We start from the raw sequence: 22,557 nt of genomic DNA, 5'->3' as shown, positions 1-22,557 counted from the left end.
TACAGTGGTGTAGTAGGTTACTAGTGATGTTACAGTGGTGTAGTAGGTTACTAGTGATGTGGTTGCTCTCACCATTCTCATCCAGGGAGAAGTCATCCTGGGCGTAGCGGAACTTCTCTGGGCCACAAGCGATGAAGACGTCATCATCACCAAAGAAATCCTGAAGACAGGTGACCTGGTGGAGCAGAGAAACACGGGACCATGAGAGAATGCAGCTCTGCAACAATGCATACATACAACTCAGTGGGATCTTAACATGACATATCAGATATAAAATACACTCATCTTAGACAGTGACCAGTGCGACATCTCAGCACTACTGCCTCCTTGACTCTGCATTTTCCCCCAGGTCAAATCATGTCAGTAACAGCATTACAGTAACAGCAACACACAGATAGAGCAAAGAAATTCAGCAGCAATGTGTGCCCCAAAAAGAGGGTCTCATACTTCATTAACATTCTCAAGTTCGCTAAACTGCTTTAAAATGCTGACTGTGTGTTAATTAAAAAAGATAATATACTTGCATTCAACCATGATAAAAAGTTGCATATAATTGTGCGAAGTATGAGATTAGTTAATAGCTGTGGGGCTATTATCTAAAATCCTGTGTTTAATACTGCTTAAATTGGAGATGGTTGCTGATGATAAAATCTGTGGCTAGCAAAGGACTAAGACATGGGATATAATAAGACTGTAACATCCTACTTTAGATAAAGACCTATTATTAGGAGGAACTGAAATCTTTAGTATAAGGAGACAGAGGTGAATTTATCTAAGATTACATCTAATGAGGCAGACCTCCTTCAGCCTTCAATATAGTCCAACAGCTATTAGAGCCATACATGTCACAATCACACACACACAGTCTAACGCTACTGAGTCTTTCATAATGACTAATAATTGTGTATCACAGAGCTCAGTTTAGCCCACTCCTCTAAGGGGTTTGATCCCCTTCACTGCAGCTGTTTACGTCAGAATCTACTTACTGGACAGATGTCTGTGGCCACACCCCCTTTCACTGATGACCCTCCAATAGAAAAACTATGTTACTGGAACTAGCAGGTTTATTAGGCCCTCCCCCGCCTCACATTCAAAACACAGAGTCTTCCTCTCTGGTCTCCCTGGTGACAGGGGTCCAGGGGGCCACGCCATGCCCCAGAGGTTCAGAACCTGGAGGGTAATACCCAGGATACATCACAACCTTCTTGGTGACACACTTCTAAACTATGAGCTGATGCTAATTCTGGAGCACCCCACCCCAGCAGCTGCCATGATGCTTGTCTTCTCTACTGGAAATGCTGCTAAAAGTGGAGGAGTGTCTGGTCGGCATGGCGTCTGCCAGCTGTACCACCTCCATGTCCCACGGGTCCAGGCCATAGACAGGGGGCAGGAGTGGCACATACCCTAGGGTCAAACCCTAGTGATGAAATTACCATATATAATCCCATTCTTATTGCTTTTTCATTGTAGACCTCTAATTAACTCACCCAGTCTTCCAGTGTCTCTTTAACTGTCAATATTGTGAGCTTAAAAAAATATTGTATTTATTTATTATCTTCAATGTTACAATTGCTGTGTGGCATTTAGCAGGGATGTAGCTATAATGGTGACATTTTAAGGATGCCTCTCGGGCTGTCAATCATGTGTCAGATGGGAAGCGTGATGGGGTCTGCCTGCCCCCCAACCTGCCCCCCACCCAGCCCCCCACCACATCTCTAGGTGGTGCTGATGGAGAGGGGATGTAAATGAGTTCTTTGGTGGTCTCTGGGGGGTCCATGTGTCAATCCCTCTGATGACAACAGCCCATCAAGGCTGGCTGGGCTCCCCAGCTGCACTGGTAATGAAATCAATGCAATGCGGGAGGAGAGGAGAGGGGGGCCGATGGGGCTAAGCAGGACACATGAGGGAGGCCATAGATGGGCCCCAGTTTGACTATGGTTCATATCAGTCTCTCTCTGTCCATCCCCCACACCCAACCTCCATGCTTTTGTTTAGGGTCAGGACGAGGCAGAGGTCATTAGAGTGATGAGAATCCAACAGACAGAAGAAAGGAGTGATACAGTATAACTGCTTAGAAGACTGAGAAACATTTAGTGAAAAGATAATGGTCTATAGAAACTAAGCTATACATATACCACTTTATGCAGTGATGGTCAACATTAGTACAATTCAATGTATTTATTTATCTATCTAGTCCATTACTTTAGAATGACCTGAGGGCATCCAAACATGCCCATGTATGAAATCAGATCATCAATACAATTAGTGATCCTGGACATGATAAGACACAGTTATTTTGTGAAGGAATCAATTTCAGAGAAAAACATTGGAACTCATAGCCAGCGAGAAGCCTTTTGGAAACCAGATGTGGTGTGTGAATGTGGGCTGAATAGAAAACATATTAAACATATTACTGGGTTGCTGCAGTAATGGAAATAAAATACTCTGAACCACAGGAAGGCCCAGATAGTCCGCCTTTCCTTTCCAGAGATCTCTTCCTCCGACAGGTCATACGGCACTACCATTACCACCAGGGAAGCAAGTCTGTCTCAGTATACCCATCTACCATTGAAAAGCACTACATCATCACCTAATACAACTTCATGTTTATGTTTATGCTCAGACATGAGTGCAGCCACTGCTGTAAACTGCTATAGGCAGCCCGCCCAACACACCAGTGTGCTTTAGACTAGAGGAGGTGTCATGTCATCCAGTGTGACCGCCACTGTGTGTGGGTTTGTGCTGACACAAGCGTAGAGCTAATTGACTGCAGAGTTCCTGATTATGAAGATGCCTGTCTGATCTGACAGCACTGTTACTGTGACACACATGGCCAAGGAAGGTCCAGGTGGGACAGGGACAGTAGTAGAGGGACAGGTGCATTAGGAGAGGGAAAGGGACAGGAACCAGCGGTGAAGGAGGACCTGGAGACAAAGGCAGGGTCCTTGCTATCTGGGGACTAAGAGGCGCAGCGGTCTAAGGCACTGCATCGCCAGGTTCAATCCCGGGCTGTATCACAACTGGCTATGTTCGGGAGTCCCATAGGGCGGTGCACAATTGGCCCAGCGTCGTCCGGGTTAGGGGAGGGTTTGGCCGGGGTAGGCCGTCATCGTAAATAATAATTTGTTCTTAACTGACTTGCCTAGTTAAATAAAGGTTACAAATATTTTATACAAAAAAATTATATCTGGGATCCTTGGGACGTCCCTACCCCTTTGAAGTTGAAATTTAAAATGGTTAAGGTAAGGGTTAGGGTTAAGTAAGGGTTTGAGTTAGGGTAAGCGTTAAGGTTAGGGTTAGGGTAGGGTTTAAGGTTAGGGTTAGGTTTTAGGGTAGGGATGTCTCAAGGGTGCCGGATAGCACTAACCCAAAGGCAGGTGGGACAGTCATTATGATGTCACTACAACCAGTTTTGCCCGCTGGGTTGTCCTGTCCTCCATCCTGTTTTGCTAAAGATGTCTTACAGAGAGAGAAAGAGAGAGAGAGATAGAAAGAGAGAACGATAAACAGAAAGAGAGAGATAGTGTTGATGGGAGTCGAAGCAGATCAGGTTCGAGACAGCAGAGAGAAAGACAAGATGCCTGTAGACCAGGTTAATCCTGATTGGGCTCATATAAGGACCTGTGTCACGATAGCCAAGGTAAGGTGGGGCCACTGACCCTTATCTGTCAACTCCTGTCACCCCTCAGCCCCGCAGACACCACAGCTTACACCGACCAGCCAGCCAATTACATCTCACTAACTATGTGGAGGACAGGGGCCAATCAGAGACACACTGTACACTTACTTACACTAAGATCAAATATCTATTTGGAGATACTGTATGGGTCATTTCAGTCATGCTTTTGTTTTCTCTTGACTCCTATTAAAGTACTTATCCAGAGAGATTACAGTTGTCACCTTTTTCAAGTCAATACACCCCAACTGCTGTTTGATTTTCCGACCAAACTGTGTATGTGCTTACAGTGTAGTATTAATACATTGATACTAAATTATATCTAAATATACCCTTACATACAGCTAAATCTGTTCATAGACCCTCCTCTCAGCCAAGACTTATCACTGAAGATTAAAGAGGAAACGTATACATTCCAAGGATAATAGTGGGTCTGAGAGAGATCATTCTCCAGATATCATATGATGCTTACTGCTGGAAAGCCAGAGGCACATCTCTACATCTATATTAATGGCTTTGCTTAGGGCTCACACAGTGAGACTGAAAGGTTCGGGAGCACAGTAGTACTGTAGGATGAGGCTGTTGCTGACAGGGCAGCAGACAGTGGTGATGTGATGTGATCCGAGTGGATGGGAGAGAGAGCGCCCCACAAACATGGACCAGGGAGGAGGGGGTGACCTTCAACGTGGGTGAGCCTGTCAGACTCGCCACCAGCACAGAAGACACACACACAGAGCTGGAGCCAGGCACTGTCTAGAGCTAGGTCACCAACAGACAATATCAGACACCAGCCAATAAGAGGACAGAGACTGTAGTCCTCAGCAGCAGTACTGACATATCCTCACACCACTCAGAGAGAGGGATCTAAGCAAAATAAGAAAGGAAGTTTAAAACTGATGGCGTGAGATGACAGGTCGATGGCAATGCATTATGTCTGTTCATGCAATTGCAGACAAGCCTTACTTACTCTTCTATTGGCCCAAGTCCTTTCTTACTACTCTACCATTGGTCTGTGTATTTGGATTAGTAGCTAACACTGTAACTTAAGACCTCCACTTCAGAGGGCTGTGTGAATGAGCACTTAATGGGTTAATCCTTTAGCCTTCATACTATTAGTAGTAGGCTTGGGCGGTATACCGTATATACCGGGGTATTTAGAAATAGCCCTGGGTTGGTTTTAAAATACTGTCAATACCGTTGAAACTATTTCTTTGAAGTTTTTCAATAAATTGTAATATTTGTAGCTACTTTTTAAGGAAATACCTGCAGTAAACTTGTGCAATACGTTAGGAGATAAAGCAGATTGCGTTCTTCATTTCACCTGTTACGTTATTTTACATTATGAAGCTTACCGTAGTTCCCCAGAACAGTTGAGCCAGTCTCGTGTTTGTTTGTAAATACCACAACGGGAGAAAGCGGGAGCAGGTGTGTCCAACTGTGTATTGACAGGGGTCGTGTTTTATATTGAAAGTCTACAATATATTTTTGCTTCAATAGAGTGATCAGGGACATGCAACTATAGTTTTCCTTCACAGAGAATATACTGAACAAAAATATAAACGCAATATGCAACAATTTCAACGTTTTACTGAGTTACAGTTCATATTAATTAGGCCCTAATCTATGGGTTTCACATGACTGGGCAGGGGCGCAGCCATGGTTGGGCCTGGGAAGGCATGGGCCCACCCACTGGGGAGCTAGGCACACCCATTGAGGAGCCAAGCCAGCCAATCAGAATGAGTTCTTCCTCACAAAAGTGCTTTCTTACAGACAGAAATACTCCTCAGTTTCATCAGGGTGGCTGGTCTCAGACGATGCCGCAGGTGAACAAGCTGGATGTGAAGGTCCTGGGCTGGCGTGGTTACATGTGGCCTGCGGTTGTGAGGCCGGTTGGACATACTGCCAAATTCTCTAAAACGACGTTGGAGGCAGCTTATGGTAGAGAAATGAACATTAAATTATCTGGCAACAGCTCTGGTGGACATTACTGTAGTCAGCATGCCAATTGCATGTTCCCTGAAAACTTGAGACATCTATGGCATTGTGTTGTGTGACAAAACTGCACATTTTAAAGTGGCCTTTTATTGTCCCCAGCACAAGGCGCACCTGTGTAATGATCCTGCTGTTTAATCAGGTTCTTGATACAGTGGCTTGCGAAAGTATTCACCCCCCTTGGCATTTTTCCTATTTTGTTGCCTTTCAACCTGGAATTAAAATAGATTTTTTGGGGGGTTTGATTTACACAACATGCCCACCACTTTGAAAATGCAAAATATTTTCTACTGTGAAACAAACAAGAAATAAGACAAAAAAACTGAAAACTTGAGCGTGCATAACTATTCACTTTTTGCAGCAATTACAGCTGCAAGTCTCTTGGGGTATGTATCTATAAGCTTGGCACATCTAGCCACTGTGATTTTTGCCCATTCTTCAAGGCAAAACTGCTCCAGCTCCTTCAAGTTGGATGGGTTCCGCTGGTGTACAGCAATCTTTAAGTCATACCACAGATTCTCAATTGGATTGAGGTCTGGTCTTTGACTAGGCCATTCCAAGACATTTAAATGTTTCCCCTTAAACCAATCGAGTGTTGCTTTAGCAGTATGCTTAGGGTCATTGTCCTGCTGGAAGGTGAACTTCTGTCCCAGTCTCAAATCTCTGCAAGAATTAAACAAGTTTCCATTATTTCCCTGTATTTAGCGCCATCCATCATTCCTTCAATTCTGACCAGTTTCCCAGTCCCTGCCGATTAAAAACATCCCCACAGCATGATGCTGCCACCACCATGCTTCACTGTGTGGATGGTGTTCTCGGGGTGATGAGAGGTGTTGGGTTTGCGCCAGACATAGCATTTTCCTTGATGGGCAAAAAGCTCAATTTTAGTCTAATCTGACCAGAGTACCTTCTTCCATATGTTTTGGGAGTCTCCCACATGCCTTTTGGCGAACACCAAACGTGTTTGCTAATTATTTTCTTTAAGCAATGGCTTTTTTCTGGCCACTCTTCCCTAAAGCCCAGCTCAGTGTACGGCTTAAAGTGGTCCTATGGACAGATACCCGAATCTCCGCTGTGGAGCTTTGCAGCTCCTTCAGGGTCATCTTTGGTCTCTTTGTTGCCTCTCTGATTAATGCCCTCCTTGCCTGGTCCGTGAGTTTTGGTGGGCGGCCCTCTCTTGGCAGGTTTGTTGTGGTGCCATATTCTTTCAATTTTTTATAATGGATTTAATGGTGCTCCGTGGGATGTTCAAAGTTTCTGCTATTTTTTTATAACCCAACCCTGATCTGTACTTCTCCACAACTTTGTCCCTGACCTGTTTGGAGAGCTCCTTGGTCTTCATGGTGCCGCTTGCTTGGTGGTGCCCCATGCTTAGTGGTGTTGCAGACTCTGGGGCCTTTCAGAACAGGTGTATATATACTGAGATCATGTGACACTTAGATTGCACACAGGTGGACTTTATTTAACTAATTATGTGACTTCTGAAGGTAATTGGTTGCACCAGATCTTATTTAGGGGCTTAATCGCAAAGGGGGTGAATACATATGCACGCACCACTTTTCCGTTATTTTTATTTATTAATTTTTTATTTCACTTCACCAATTTGGACTATTTTGTGTATGTCCATTACATGAAATCCAAATAAAAATCCATTTAAATTACAGGTTGTAATCCAACAAAATAGGATAAACGCCAAGGGGGATGAATACTTTTGCAAGGCACTGTACAGTACCAGTTAAAAGTTTGGACACACCTACCCATTCAAGGGTTTTTCTTCATTTTTACTATTTTCCACATTGTAGAATAATAGTGAAGACATCAAAACTATGAAATAACACATATGGAATCATGTAGTAAGCAAAAAAGTGTTAAACATATCCAAATATATTTTATAATTGAGATTCTTCAAAGTAGCCACCCTTTGCCTTGAAGACAGCTTTGCAGACTCTTGGCATTCTCTCAACCAGCTTGGGTTAAGGTTAGGGTTAGGAAAAATAGGATTTTGAATGGGAATACATTTGGTCAGTCCCCACAAGGATAGTAAAACAGACGTGTGTATGTATGTGTGTGCTCTGAGTGATGAAGCACTGCACCAATACTGCCTGTGCCTGCATCCCCCCTCTCTATGCACAGGGAAGTACTGGACAGGTTCACTGGGGGGTGGGGGAGACAGCCATATACCTTTCTTACATTTACATTTTACTGACAGACAGCTCCAATCTACAAGCTGGGACATTACCATAATTACATTTACACTTCATCTAGAAACACATTGGAGCTGTAAGAGCACTAGCACTCATAAAACATTGAGCAGCAAACACGAAATCAATGAGCAGGGTAACCACGGCAACAGACACACAGGCTCCACACAGTGCAGGGAGCCTGAGACTACAGGTTCTCTGCCCATCCCATTTCATCTCCAGTCTGGAGGTTTGAACAGAGATTCTCACTCCCTCCTACTACAGTATGTCCACTACAGCAGTCAAGGCGACTTCAGTATGCAGAGTAGTCACGGTTACTTCAGTATGCAGAGCAGTCAAGGTTACTGCAGTATGCAGAGCAGTCAAGGTTACACCAGAGGACATTTACTACTGGAGGGCTTCCCAGAAATCTCCCAGGCACAGACTTCACATTGCAGCAATGCATCTTCTTCAGTCTTAAAGACAACTGGCCACTTGGTGAAATATCACTTAAGAGGATTGCTGGGGTCAAATGTTGTTTCATTATGTCTTAACATGCACTCAACCCCCATTGGTCCAGGGAGACAGAATGCAGCTCCATTGGTCCAGGGAGACAGAATGCAGCCCCATTGGTCCAGGGAGTCAGAATGCAGCCCCATTGGTCCAGGGAGACAGAATGCAGCGGCAGACAGCAGCAGCCAGGACAGGAGATGATGTCATCCCAATCTGCCTGCTCCCTCCCGGCCTGCCTGGCTAAAATGGCTGTACCAGTGTAATCCCATTAGAGCTAATCCCGGCTCGGTGCGTCTCTCCTGGGTACAGCTCCCTGCTCCATACCCCTCCACCCCCTCTCTTTCACCTGCCATGCCTCTGTGAGTGGTAGGGTTGGGTGAGGGCACACAGCGGGGCTAGGATGCCTCCACTAATTGAGATGTAGAGGTAGAGTGACATCCGAACATGCCGATTGGCTTTGTGAATGGCTTGTGGGCCCTGAGAATGCATGTAATCCAAACATTAGCTCTCATTATCATATTGAGAAAATAGTGTTTTTGGCTAATCCTATCCAAGTGTATCCTGGGACAGTGCCCATAGTGGCTGAGGGGTGATTGAGGTCATACACAGCACAGCACACACACAGTGCTTGCCAACCTTGTTACAGGTCCATTGTTTCACCGTATAGACCGGTCTGTGGTGATCAGTAGCGGTGTGTGGGTAAAATCACTGGGGAAGACAGAATAAAAAGCCATATTACAACCTATGTGTTGTGATAATTGCATTGTTTGCTCTATAACCTGTTAGTTCATACTGTATGCCTTGCCACTGTGATAAATAGGCCTAAGGCCGAGACAATAAGAAGACACAGTGGCAGAATAAATTCAACCACACCTTTGTTTCATCACAACACCAGAGAGCAACATGTCCACAAAGCATATTGCATGTAACAAACAGTTACATGACCTACAGCATGGTCAAGCAAATTAATGTTTCCGACATTTTCGGACCAATAAACAACTATTGATTTAGAACCAAGGAGAGTTAACGCAAGTCGCAAAGAAAACAAATCGCACTATTCCCGCATCATTTCAACTTCAACATCATCAAATCAGCTATGCTTAGTCTAATACAGTGACAACTAAAAGATCCCCAAAACTATTTAGTCCAATCAACGTAAGTTAAATATGATGTGGATGTCTATGGGTCTGATTTCTGTGTGCGTGTGTGTGCTTGCGCGTTCGTGCAAGTAGAAAAACATGTTGACTCACCCTACTTGTAGAGAAATGCCAATGCCATCCTCCTCTCTTTCATGTTGATGAAACAGTCTATCACTCTGTCATACAGTACACACTTTTATTTTTTGTTGTCCTAGGCTACCTGGCTAAACTGCTTGCTCACTAGCCTAACTTCCTTTCATGGACGACGTTAGATAGTTAACATTAGCCTTCAACATCTAGCTACATATTGAACTTCCATCCTCTCAGGCCAGGGGCACAATGTATGAATTAATGGTTGGATCAGAATCGCCATTATAATCATTGGCCAGTACGGAGAATTAAGTAAAACCACAAGTCCAAATCCCTATCTCCATCCATGGCTAATTTAGGAAAGGGACAATTTCAGCTAGCTAGCCACCAGAGGACAACAACACAACGAGATGCAAAAATTCAAGTTGTTTCTGTCAATGACGTATGTTCTCAATGCGATTTGATAGGAGTGACGCCAAATCCAAGCTGGTTTCCCTTGACAATTTTTGTGGGTGCGCCAGGACCATTCACATTTGAGCTCACTCAGTTTAGCTCAACACTGACTGGCTATTATTTTATACCTTTTTTATCATGGGAGGCCAAATGCTCGCTGGCTTCCCTTGCATTCAATGCTACGGGTGGCAACAATGTCATTCTCTTTTGGACCAGACAGCATCAGATAGATGGCCTATAGAGACAGAGGGGCGCTGTTTCGCTCGCTCGGATGCTTTCTCCGGTGAGATACATTCAGTCTCTTGTAGACTGAAGGAAAATTATGAAACACCGAGAGTAGAAAGATACAATTTTTTCTTTTTTTCTTGGTAAATGTTTTTGGGAAGCCAGGCTTCCCTTAGCATCCATGAATACACACCACTGGTGGAGATACAGCCAGGGGTGTTCACTAAGAGTGTAGAGAGCTGCAGCAGCTTCTACACCACACAGCTGAATGGTGAAAGCATAGGATTGCATCTTCCCCCGTTGCTATGGAGACAGAGGACGTATGCTTGTTTTACATTCAACAGTTAGGTAGAAATGTGATCCATACAAATGAGGTCTAAATATTCCAGCTACATGTCTCACTATAACCTATTGTACGGCATACAGCTAGGCTCCTATTGTAATACTATAAGAAGACATCCATATGCGCAGCACATGAGTGAAAATCGATCTAAAGTGTTTTACTAAACAGCAATTGATCCATACATTGTATGCTATACAGCACTTCTGCTTGAGTAAATGAATAGCAGTGATAATGGCACTAGAATCAGTGTTGTGCTGTTCTGGCCCCTGGCTGTTTCCCCTGGGAATCTGATAGGTTAACACAGACATAATCCTCCACCATACTGCCCCACTGACCTGTCGTTCAGACAGAACCACATGATTAAGCCATCATACATAAACATGACACAGCTCTGTCGATCAGTATCCCCTGCAATCACAAAGACTGGAAGGATCTCCCAAACAAATTATGTAACTGAGCAAGCAAACATTTGTATCTTAATTAATATTAATGAAACAATTCACTTTTTTTTTGTTCTCTGACTGCAGGCGAGGCACACTGCATTTTCCAGTCTGTTGTTTTTGGTTACTGAATGTACAGTATGAAACCAGCCAAAGAGGAAGAGAACAATGCAATGGGATAGGACTAGGTCTCTTATTCTTGATGATCAACATCCCTTTATTTCCTAAACAGAAACCAGTGACCAACAAAAAGCCCTGGCCAGCCAAGGACAGAGACAGCAAGTCTTCCACTAGGCGCCAACGTGTGTCTGAGACAAAACTAATAACCTCTTCAAAGGAAGAGAATCGGCAACAACGAGTCTGTTGACCGTAGCCTTTATGCAGTGTGACTGACTGGGGCCTGGAAAGGAGACTAGTTACAGCAGAGGCTGAGGCTGCCCAGAGAGACAGAGACAGAGCCAGTGCTGCTGCAGCTCCTTCTTCTAATCCCCTCCCTGTTAGACGTTACGAGCAGGAGAATGATTAGTCCTGTACTCAGGCTCTCAGGGGTGCCAAGGAAAAGCTGACATATGCTAAATGGATCCTTATCAGCAGCTGCTCACAGGGTGTTTGCGCTGTGATTTCCATAAATCAGGAGTAAGTCGAGGAAGTGAGAGAGCTCACACTCTCCTGCAACTCTCTCCCAATACTGGAAATGTATGCATTGTTTGGAGGGGTAGGGTGGGCTGGGATGGGGGTGGGGATGCATTCCTCTAGCAGTCTTCCTCACAGCAGTGTGGTCCCATGTGGCCTGCTGTATCTAGCCGCTCTTTATAGAGTTGATCAAACAAATGTAAACTCAATGTGTCCTTGAGGAATATGGCCCATATTTATTGTGTATGTTTTTGAAGTACAAGGGGATACTGAGAATCTGGAAAACATACACTAGAGGCAACATTCAAATGTGACAGAATCTGACAGGGTATAAGACAAACGCATGAATGCACTATCATCTTTACACGTCTTGGGACAGATGCAACAAAAAGACAGACGACTGTAAACAAACCATCATTTCTGAGAGTTGTCGTCTATATCTAGACACGTACCTGCAGCTGAAATGTGAAATGTCACAGTCCCTCAGAGCCATGGCTGTAGTTAAGAAAGGGCATGCCAGCTTGAGGAATATTCATATTAGAGAAGATGAGCATCATGTCTGAAAAGGTCAGGCCACCTTGTCATCTAGAGTCACCTAGCAACAATATCCAGACAAGTGGTGGGGTGACACAAAACTCACTCTATAGATGTTTCAATATTCATCTTTGTATCTTCTACATACAATACCTATGTATGTTTATTTAAATTTGTCAACATAGGCTTCATGTACGCTCTGTACCACAGTACAGTATCCCACAGTATTTACACTGCATAGTCTATGTCAATATGCCAATATGAAGAAAGTGTGTCTGGGTTTTCAGCCCCCCTCCCTCTACAGCAACAGTAGTAGGTGTCCTGCTGAGAGTCTGGCCACTCCCTCACTCCAGGTTCTCCCCGCCCCTCTGCCCCACAGAGCCCACCCCTAATCCCTGCCTTACCAGCTGTCAGGGCCACATGGCCCCCCAAACTATTACCACAACCAGCACCAGCAGCCAAGCAGGGACCCCACAACTACAGCAACTGAATTATTCAAAGCCCTTTTCTTGAATGACACAATTCCAAACAATGGCTCGTAGTCCCAGATGCTTTAAAATCTGATAGCAGTGGATTAGTGAGTAAAGTAATAAAGTCAATGTGTGTATTCTTTTACACTACTTTTATCTCAGAAAAAAAAATGGAGAGTGCCCTCAAGCCGATGGAAAATGCTATCATTTCTCTGAGGCAGTGAAAAACATGTGTTTTCCTTCCAATATCCAGTCTAAAGAAATAGTGGAGTAACATGACCCAATTACCTAGTGCTAGGCCCAGACGCTTTGCCTTTTAAGGAATTCCTTTTCACAACCTTTTCACAAAGCTGCTAGAGGCATGGCTAAGAGAAGGTACTATAGATCACCTCCCAGAAGAGAGCTCATATCCTGTAACAGGAATTACACATACACTCTATTGTGTATCCTCATTCTGTGGTTGAATGTTGTGGATTATTGTCGGTATGATATGATTAATGTTATACAAGCCAATAAGAACAACAGAAAATATATGCCTCCCTAATTTTTCAGATAACAGATAGGGGTATTATTCCCAGTTTGACCGCTTAAAATATTTAAAACAACATGTACTACAAAAAAAGGTCCATAATTGGACTATTAATTATAAGTCAGCACCAATGCCAGCTGGTTTCAAATAAAAATGCACCTAGCCACAGTGCTGAAAGACAGATTGGAATTCCAATAAAAATATATCTATACACGTCAATACATAGTGAACCACCTTTCTTACCATTTTGTCTGAGAAACAAAGACTTCAGACATCAGACTTCAGAATAAAGCAATAGGATTTCATGCCAGATAATAGCTGAACACCAGTTCCTTGACTCTGACCTTGATTCTTGTGCCAAATCTGACAAGCAGCAGGAAGCATTTCCCCCAATCCCCACTCTGGAATCTTCCCTTCTTGTACAACCACCACAGGGGTTTGTCTTGAATGCATTTATTCCCATATCTCTTTTGGCCGGAAATTAATGAATGAACAAATTATGAGCCCTGAGATACCTCTTCTCTGTCTCTGCCTGGACGCCATCCTTACTGTTGCCCCGGGCAACCATGTTAATTAATCTCCATGCACGACTAAAGTAGAGCAATTACTGCGTTTTGGCTGAGAGGTGAGATGGGTGGCTAATGTAATCAGGAAGGAGCACAGACATGGGAGGGATCTCACTTATCTTACCAACACTTGAGACTCACAACGAATGTTAATGAGGAATCAAAAGAGCATTACGTTGGAATCAATGATTAAACCATCAGTGATTACAGTCATTATCAGAGATCTGCTCCTATTTCCCCAGAAAAACAGACATCAGTTGGTGACAGTCAGATACATGTCTGCTTCTATTACAGGATGCAGCTGTTTCATATGCATCCAGTGCTCCCCGTCCACATTTATCATACTATCAAACTACCATACAAAGATATACGTAACTCATATTGCTTAGCATAAGTCAAAAGGAACAACAGTAAACTTTGAGAGAACTTTGTTGGAGTTGTCTTGGGTATTTCAGTCAGCAAGGACTGCCAGATGAGGCCAATCGGTAGCCTGTGATACTATTGAGCTGCCGGGGGTTGTACGTGGGCCTGTGGGGCTTTGTTAGCTGTTGTTGTATAAAACACTTGCAGACTGTGTTTGTGTGCGCCAGCACAGTATCAGCCAGTAGGCCTTCTCACCACTGCTGTACTCTACAGGAGGAGAGAGGAGAGGGGCGAGGGGCGACAAAAGAGGGATCTTCTATCTACAGACCCAAGTAGCCATGCTAAATCATTTCGGGCAGCTCTTCAAAGAGCAATTTAACAAACATCTCAGATTCACTCTATCATCTGCCTCAGTACATACAGGCCATTATATCGTGAAACAAAGCAAGAGCCATGTGAAATATTAAAGCCCTTGGAACATGGGATATGGGCTGTAGCAGAGCAGAGTGCATGCTGCAGCAGTTTCTGCTGCACTAGGCTTTCTCAGAGGCATGGAGAGTGTCGGGGTAAGAGGAGCAGAGCATCGTCCCCTGGAGAGGAGAAGCGCGGCAGTGGGCGGGGCCGGCATGCATGTGGAAAAGACATGGCTAGGTTTTTTTTACAAAACCATACATGTGCATATCCTGTACAACGTCCAACTGTTAATATAAAAATGACATTAGTCATTTACTTTGTAAAACAGTTAGGAACATGCAACAGAACAATATGTCTTTATGTTTAAACTGTCTCAGATATTACTGAGAGGATAAATCCTGAGCCTGATTCCAGACAGAACCTGTACCTGGCCATGCTCCGCTGCCCTGAGGCCAACTCCCACTCTATTCCTCCCTCTGCAGACTCTTCACCATGATCGATAGTGTGAGCTCTGAAGCCTGCATAAAACAGGACAGTTTTATCTTCCCAAAAACACTGCATTTCCCTCACCACTGCCTGAGTGCAGATGATAAAGCACTGTGATACTTTTTCCTATTGATTGTATGAAAGGTAATACTCTTCGTGCTTTAGTCCTTAATGACATCTGCTCTGTAAAAGTTAAGCAGAATGGATTACAACCTTTCTCAACCAGCCTAAATCACACTAGGCTCCTAATCAACACGTTTGTTTCAGTTATTTTAATTGAAAGGAAGGGATTTGTAAGCAAATGAATTGCTTATACCGCCGGTAATTTCTATGCCAGGGATTATTCTGGGAATAGATGTGCTGCAGTAATAAAGAAAGAGCAAGATTGATGTAATCCCTCCAGGTCTCTGACTAAGAGCAATAGCAGTTAATATGAAGATGGTGAAAACGATGTGAGCAGTCATAATGGCCAAGACTCTCTCTCTCTCTCTCTCTCTCTCTCTCTCTCTCTCTCTCTCTCTCTCTCTCTCTCTCTCTGTCTCTGTCTCTGTCTCTCTCTCTCTCTGTCTCTGTCTCTCTCTCTGTCTCTGTCTCTCTCTCTCTCTCTGTCTCTCTCTCTCTGTCTCTGTCTCTCTCTCTCTCTCTCTCTCTCTGTCTCTGTCTCTGTCTCTCTCTCTCTGTCTCTGTCTCTCTCTCTGTCTCTCTGTCTCTCTCTGTCTCTGTCTCTCTCTCGGTCTCTCTCTGTCTCTCTCTCTGTCTCTCTGTCTCTGTCTCTCTCTCTGTCTCTCTGTCTCTCTCTGTCTCGCTCTCTCTCTCTGTCTCTCTCTGTCTCTCTCTCTCTCAATTCAATTTTAAATGTAAGGGCTTTATTGGCATGGGAAATGTATGTTAACATTGCCAAAGAAAGTGAAGTAGATAGTAAACAAAAGTGAAATAAACAATAAAAATTAACAGTAAACATTACACTCAGAAGTTCCAAAAGAATAAAGACATTTCAAATGTCATATTATGTATATATACAATGGGAAAATAAAGAAACATAAATATGGGTTGTATTTACAATGGTTTTTGTTCTTAACTGGTTGCCTTTTTCTTGTGGCAACAGGTCACAAATCTTGCTGCTGTGATGGCACACTGTGGTATTTCACCCAGTATATAAGGGAGTTTATCAAAATTGGGTTTGTTTTCTAATTATTTTTGGATCTGTGTAATCTGAGGGAAATATGTGTCTCTAATATGGTCATACATTTGGCAGGAGGTTAGGAAGTGTAGCTCAGTTTCCACCTCATTTTGTGGGCAGTGTGCACATAGCCTGTCTTCTCTTGAGAGCCAGGTCTGCCTACGGCGGCCTTTCTCAATAGCAAGGCTATGCTCACTGAGTCTGTACATAGTCAAAGCTTTCCTTAAGTTTGGGTCAGTCACTTTGGTCAGGTATTCATTGTGTACTCTCTGTTTAGGGCCAAATAGCATTCTAGTTTGCTCTGTTTTTTTTGTTAATTCTTTCCAATGTGTGAAGTAATTCTCTTTTTGTTTTCTCATGATTTGGTTGGGTCTAATTGTGTTGTTGTCCTGGGGCTCTGTGGGGTCTGTTTCTCTCTGTCTCGCTCTGTCTCTGTCTCTCTCTGTCTCTGTCTCTGTCTCTGTCTCTGTCCCTGTCTCTCTCTCAAAGAGCGGTGTTCCTCTTCAGAATTAGAATACAGCAGTATTACAGCAGTATTTGACTGTATCTGTGAAGCTGTTTCCTCTCATGCCAGGAAGGCCTGTATTGATATGTCATTTTTTCCTGCTACACATGATCAATAAAACTACAGGGGCAATAAACATAAACATGCATTGCACACATATGAGTGATTGGACACCGATTCTATGTCCCATTTATATCTGCACAGAATATAGATCTGGGAACAACTGAAGGGGACTGGTGGCCAGTAACACTGTATACTTCTCCGCTGATGCCATGTGGCTTTGAGACGTGTTTTGATGTCAGAGCCTAATCCAGACCGGGCATTGAAAAATAGATGATTTCATATTAATGTACATCAGCATTCTCTGGGGGGGAAACCCTCTGCAATACCTCAAAGTCCACAGTCAGCTCTCTGACAGCTGAAATAGCTTTTTGGTCCCGGAAAGTTTGGGAAGGGTTCAGGCGTGTCAGCAAAGCAGCATCCTGGACACTTTTACCAAAGACTCTGTTAAAGTCAAACACGAATGTTCCCCAATAATGTCACTTTTTACAATAACAATTGTTCCAATATATCATCATTTTACAGGTAGTGTCACAATATTAGGATATTTGGGAAATTATAGCTATGAAAGGATGGTGGCTCCTTTCACAATGGAACAGATGTGTACCTCAACGGGAATTAGAATCATAATATTTTATTCCTCGTTTTAGAACCAGCTCTCCGCTCCATTACCCTCCAAACAGGCAGCTGAAATTACCTATTTTTAAATTACAAATGCCTTTATCTATACCAGCAGTCATTTGTGTATTTTCCTGGGGGAGCTGGGGAGTAGGCCTGTGATATTTTTGGTGCGACCGGCGCTTTGAAGCCAGAGAAGAGGAAGCGAATCGGCTGGTTTGGCGGGTTTAGGGATAAGACAGGCCCATGGAAGGGAAGGATTAGCAGGATTTAGAGGCAGCATCGTGGGTGTGCAGCTCACATCACAAAATATACTGTTTCTATCTTAGTCACTGTTCTGAAATGTTATGAGAACCCAAAGCTGAGATGATGACTTTGTGAACGCTCCACGGGGAGTGAGATCACACACACCATTGGTTACTTTGAGGTCAGAGGTAAATACAAGTATTCTCTGGCTTAATGACCGTTTCATACTGTATGTGATCTTTTGAAGCTTCTGTAATAAGGGTGGCACACATATGACAAAGGTCAACTACAGTAGGTCTCCAAATAAGACAATGACAAGGAAGTGGATGGCAGCAAAACAGAGATGCTAGTTCTAGGTCCCAAGAAACAAAGAGATCTTCTGTTGGATCTGACAATTCATCTTGATGGTTGTACAGTCGTCTCAAAGAACTGTGAAGGACCTCGGCGTTACTCTGGACCCTGATCTCTCTTTTGACGAACATATCAAGAATAAGGACAGCTTTTTTCCATCTTCGTAACATTGCAAAAATCAGAAACTTTTTGTCCAAAAATGATGCAGGAAAGCTAATCCATGCTTTTGTCACTTCTAGATTAGACTACTGCAATGCTCTACTCTCCGGCTACCCGGATAAAGCACTAAATACATTTAGTTTGTGCTAAACACGGCTGCTAGAGTCTTGACTAGAACCAAAAAATGTGATCATATTACTCCAGTGCTAGCCTCTCTACACTGGCTTCCTGTCAAGGCTAGGGCTGATTTCAAGGTTTTACTGCTAACCAACAAAGCATTACATGGGCTTGCTCCTACCTATCTCTCCGATTTGGTCCCGCCGTACATACCGACATGTACGCTACGGTCACAAGATGCAGGCCTCCTTATTGCTCCTAGAATTTCTAAGCAAACAGCTGGAGGCAGGGCTTTCTCCTATAGAGTTATATTTTTATGGAATGGTCTGCCTATCCATGTGAGAGACGCAGACTCGGTCTCGACCTTTAAATCTTTACTGAAGACTCATCTCTTCAGTAGGTCCTATGATTGAGTGTTGTCTGACCCAGGGGTGCGAAGGTGAACGGAAAGGCACTGGTGTCTGCCTGGCCGGTTCCTGTCTCTCCATTTGGATTCTCTGCCTCTGACCCTATTACGGGGGCTGAGTCACTGGCTTACTGGTGCTTTCAATGCCGTCCTTAGGAGGGGTGCATCAGTCCGGTTTGTCACTCCCTCGGGCTCGTGCAGTGGAGGAGATCTTTGTGGGCTATACTCAGCCTTGTCTCAGGGTAGTAGGTTGATGGTCTGTTGATATCCCTCTGGTGGTGTGGGGGCTGTGCTTTGGCAATGTGGGTGGGGTTATATCCTGCCTGGTTGGCCCTGTCTGGGGGTATCGTCGGACGGGGCCACAGTCTCCCGACCCCCCCTGTCTCAGCCTCCAGTATCTATGCTGCAATAGTCTATGTGCCGGGGGGCTAGGGTCAGTCTGTTATATCTGGTGTTATTCTCCTGTCTTATCCGGTGTCCTGTGTAAATTTAAGTATGCTCCCTCTAATTCTCTCTCTCTGTCCCTCCCATCCTGGAGGACCTGAGCCCTAGGACCATGACTCAGGACTACCTGGCCTGATGACTCCTTGCTGTCCCCAGTCCACCTGGTCATGCTGCTGCTCCAGTTATAACTGTTCTGCCTGTGGCTATGGAACCCTGATCTGTTCACCGGACGTGCTACCTTGTCCCAGGCCTGCTGTTTTCAACTCTCTCTCTCTACCGCACCTGCTATTTCAACCTCTAAATGCCCGGCTATGAAAAGCCAAGTGACATTTATTCCCGATGTACTGACCTGTTGCAACCTCTACAACCAATGTGATTATTATTTGACCCTGCTGTTCATCTATGAACGTTTGAACATCTTTGAGAAAAATCTGGCCTTAATTGCCATGTACTGTTATAATCTCCACCCGGCACAGCCAGAAGGGGACTGGCCACCCCTCAGAGCCTGGTTCCTCTCTAGGTTTCTTCCTAGGTTTCTGCCTTTCTAGGGAGTTTTTCCTAGCCACCGTGCTTCTACATCTGCATTGCTTGCAGTTTGGGGTTTTAGGCTGGGTTTCTGTATAGCACTTTGTGACATCTGCTGATGTAAAAATTGCTTTATAAATAAAATGTGATTGATTGATTGATTGATATCGAGACGCAACTTTGGTTAATCAAAGTGTTTACCAGCTCTGTTGACAGCGCATTGCTACTGTAAGGGAGGGGACTCTGCAGCAAATAAGAAAACCATATTCTGAAATTCCCGTTAGCGGTGAGCTCAATTCAATGAGGTTCAAATGGTGCGAGAATTCTGGTACAATAATGACACTCCGACATGGATACAGTGCGTTGATTTTGAAATGAAAGACCACCAGAATAAGGGATGCGAGAAACAAGCCTGGGTCAACAAGCAGCCTGGGTCAACAAGCCTGGGTCATTCAGCAAACAGACAGTAAACAGGGCAGGGGACAAAACCTGGCATACAGCTCATCAGGAGATTCAGTCTCCACATATTGTTGGGGAGAATGGTGAGCCTGCTCACAGGCTCTTTGTGGCGGGTTTAGTGCAGTATTAACCATGTTTGTAACCGGCTCTCTGGGTGGTTTCTCCCCTGCTGCCAGTGTGCAGAGTTGGATAAATACTCTAAGTAGAGCACGCTACTTAGCAGGACTTAAAGTGAGCACTGGTTCCTATAACTGCCCTCTCAATCAGACATATGAGCCCTTCTTTTGGTAGTACACTAGATTATTCATTACTACAATGACAGCTGACACAAATAAAGGTGTGCAGACACACACACACACAGAGTAATCACTGTTCAGGGAGCAGTGAACCTTCTCTCTTTGTTACCAGGGTCAGTACCATGGACCGCATATCATCCCTCCCCCCAACCCCATCCCTCTCTCCTGCACTTGGGTAATTGAGTTGGTCCTGTGTATCAAGAAGCACCAGACAGAGAGGGAGCAGAGAGAAGGCTGAGGCTGCAAGGGCTTATTTGGGTTGAGGTTGTTATGACATTCAACCTTCAGCCTGATTACGCTCCCCCCTAACATAGAGCACTGAAACATTTCCCAGCCTAAAAATCAAAATACATACTCAAGTCAAGGAGATCACTCACAGGAAAATATTTTTGTTCAAATAATGACACAGTTGGTTGCGAGAGACAAATGTAAGTGATATGCCTTCAGGTGGTTTACTAGGTCATGAGACTTTTCGTATTTTCTCTCCTAACTTGCATAATGCCTCGCTTCACCTTCTTTTTTTCTAATCGTGTTATCTATCAAATTAAAAGGTCTAGAGGAGAATTTCTGATTTCTGTGCTTTTTCCATATAAGGACATATAGGTCCTAGGGAGTGGCCACAATCATCACAGACTTGGGGACAGGAGATAACTGTTGAGTGCAGCCCACATAGAGGGACCAGGGGTGAAGAAAGGAGACTATGATGTATAATGAAAACATCCTTAGGTCTAGTGTTTCACAACCATGGCCTTTGGACCCACACCCACAGAAACAAACCATGCTCAAATCATTACATTATCATTACTATCTGTCCACTGGTCAGATAATACAACATCACCATGAACCTTTCTTCCTTAAGCACCAGCTAACCATTCAATGAGGAGATCCCTGCCTGTAAAAGACCACGATCAGCCTATTAAATATCTCTAATTGGCCCATGCTTGGTGCTTTCAACGGTGTTGAGGGCAGCAGTAAAACCGAAGAGTCAGTCAGCCAGGCAGCCAGATCTTCAGAGTCCTGGGGGCCAGCTGGTGCCTGATGTTCCGGAGGCCCCCAGGGTCACACATCATAGCCGTGATGCCACTAATGGGCTCCAAATGCTTCTGAGGTTCCGCCATGCACACACTGCTGCCTCCATGCTATCTCCATGGAGATGACCAGGCTGGCCATGTGGCTCTGACTGATGTGGCTCTGCTGTTATTAGATTCAATTGTGGTCACTTGTTGATGTGGGCTAGATATGGGGGTCGGGGTTGGAGGTGGGGGCAGCACCGGATGCCTGCTGCAATGTCTGCTCGGTCAGGATGCTTTATAATGTGAGCCACGCCCCTTGGTCAGCTCATCCATTTCTCTCTCGCTCAAATGTTGTACCAGCGGGCTGGGGTAGGAGGAAGGAATGACTGTGAATGCAAATGTGAATGTGTGTTGGGGGTATGTGACAGGTTAGGAGTTCTGCGGCTAGCTCCGTCACATGGGGGGATGAGGGTGAGGAGGAGCTCCTGTAGGTAGCGAGGGCAGCATGTACAGAATGTAAAGAGCAAACTCAGCGTATTACACTGCACAGCCATTGTCACGGATACCGAGTCCATCACTGCAGAGTAAATTGCCATGACAACCGCCTCCTCTGCATGCCTTGCAAAACCTCCCCTGAACGGAGGAACAGGCAGACAGAAAAACCATTGGAATCACCAGAGAAAGGCAGCTTTTCATGCATTCAACCTGGGAACATTTAAACATGAAGCATATCTAAATCATAAAATCTCCTATTTTGTGAATATCCACTGTGATTCACCGGCCAAAATGGATGGGTCTCTATTGTGCTAAGACAATAGCAGCATGACCTTGTGCAGAGAACATGAGATTGTATGAGAATGAATTGAGTTCCAACTAGCGTATAGACTTGAGTGTACAAAACTCTTTCCATGACATAGACTGACCATCTGAATCCAGGTGAAAGCTATGATCCCTTATTGATGTCACCTGTTAATTTCACTTCAATCAGTGTAGATGAAGGGGAGGAGACAGGTAAAAAAAATATTTTTAAGCCTTGAGACAATTGAGACAAGGATTGTGTATGTGTGCCATTCAGAGGGTGAATGGGCAAGACAAAATATTTAAGTGCCTTTGAACGGGGTATGGTAGTATA

At 44.3% G+C, this 22,557-nt stretch overlaps 1 protein-coding gene across 3 annotated transcripts in view; it reads right to left on the bottom strand.

Annotated features, from left to right (window-relative positions):
• LOC121579524 (neuronal migration protein doublecortin) overlaps nt 1-22,557 on the bottom strand; it is a 66,886-nt gene that overhangs the window by 13,728 nt on the left and 30,601 nt on the right. For all 3 annotated transcript variants that reach the window (XM_041894178.2, XM_041894179.2, XM_041894180.2), the window contains exon 4: nt 73-175. In XM_041894178.2, the coding sequence (XP_041750112.1) occupies nt 73-175 (103 nt within the window). The remainder of the gene's footprint in view (nt 1-72; nt 176-22,557) is intronic.

Source organism: Coregonus clupeaformis, chromosome 13 (genome assembly GCF_020615455.1).
Source record: "Coregonus clupeaformis isolate EN_2021a chromosome 13, ASM2061545v1, whole genome shotgun sequence".
Taxonomy (NCBI): Eukaryota; Metazoa; Chordata; class Actinopteri; order Salmoniformes; family Salmonidae; genus Coregonus; species Coregonus clupeaformis.
The sequence above is the reverse complement of the archived record's forward strand: the minus strand, read 5'-3'. Positions and strand labels throughout refer to the sequence as shown.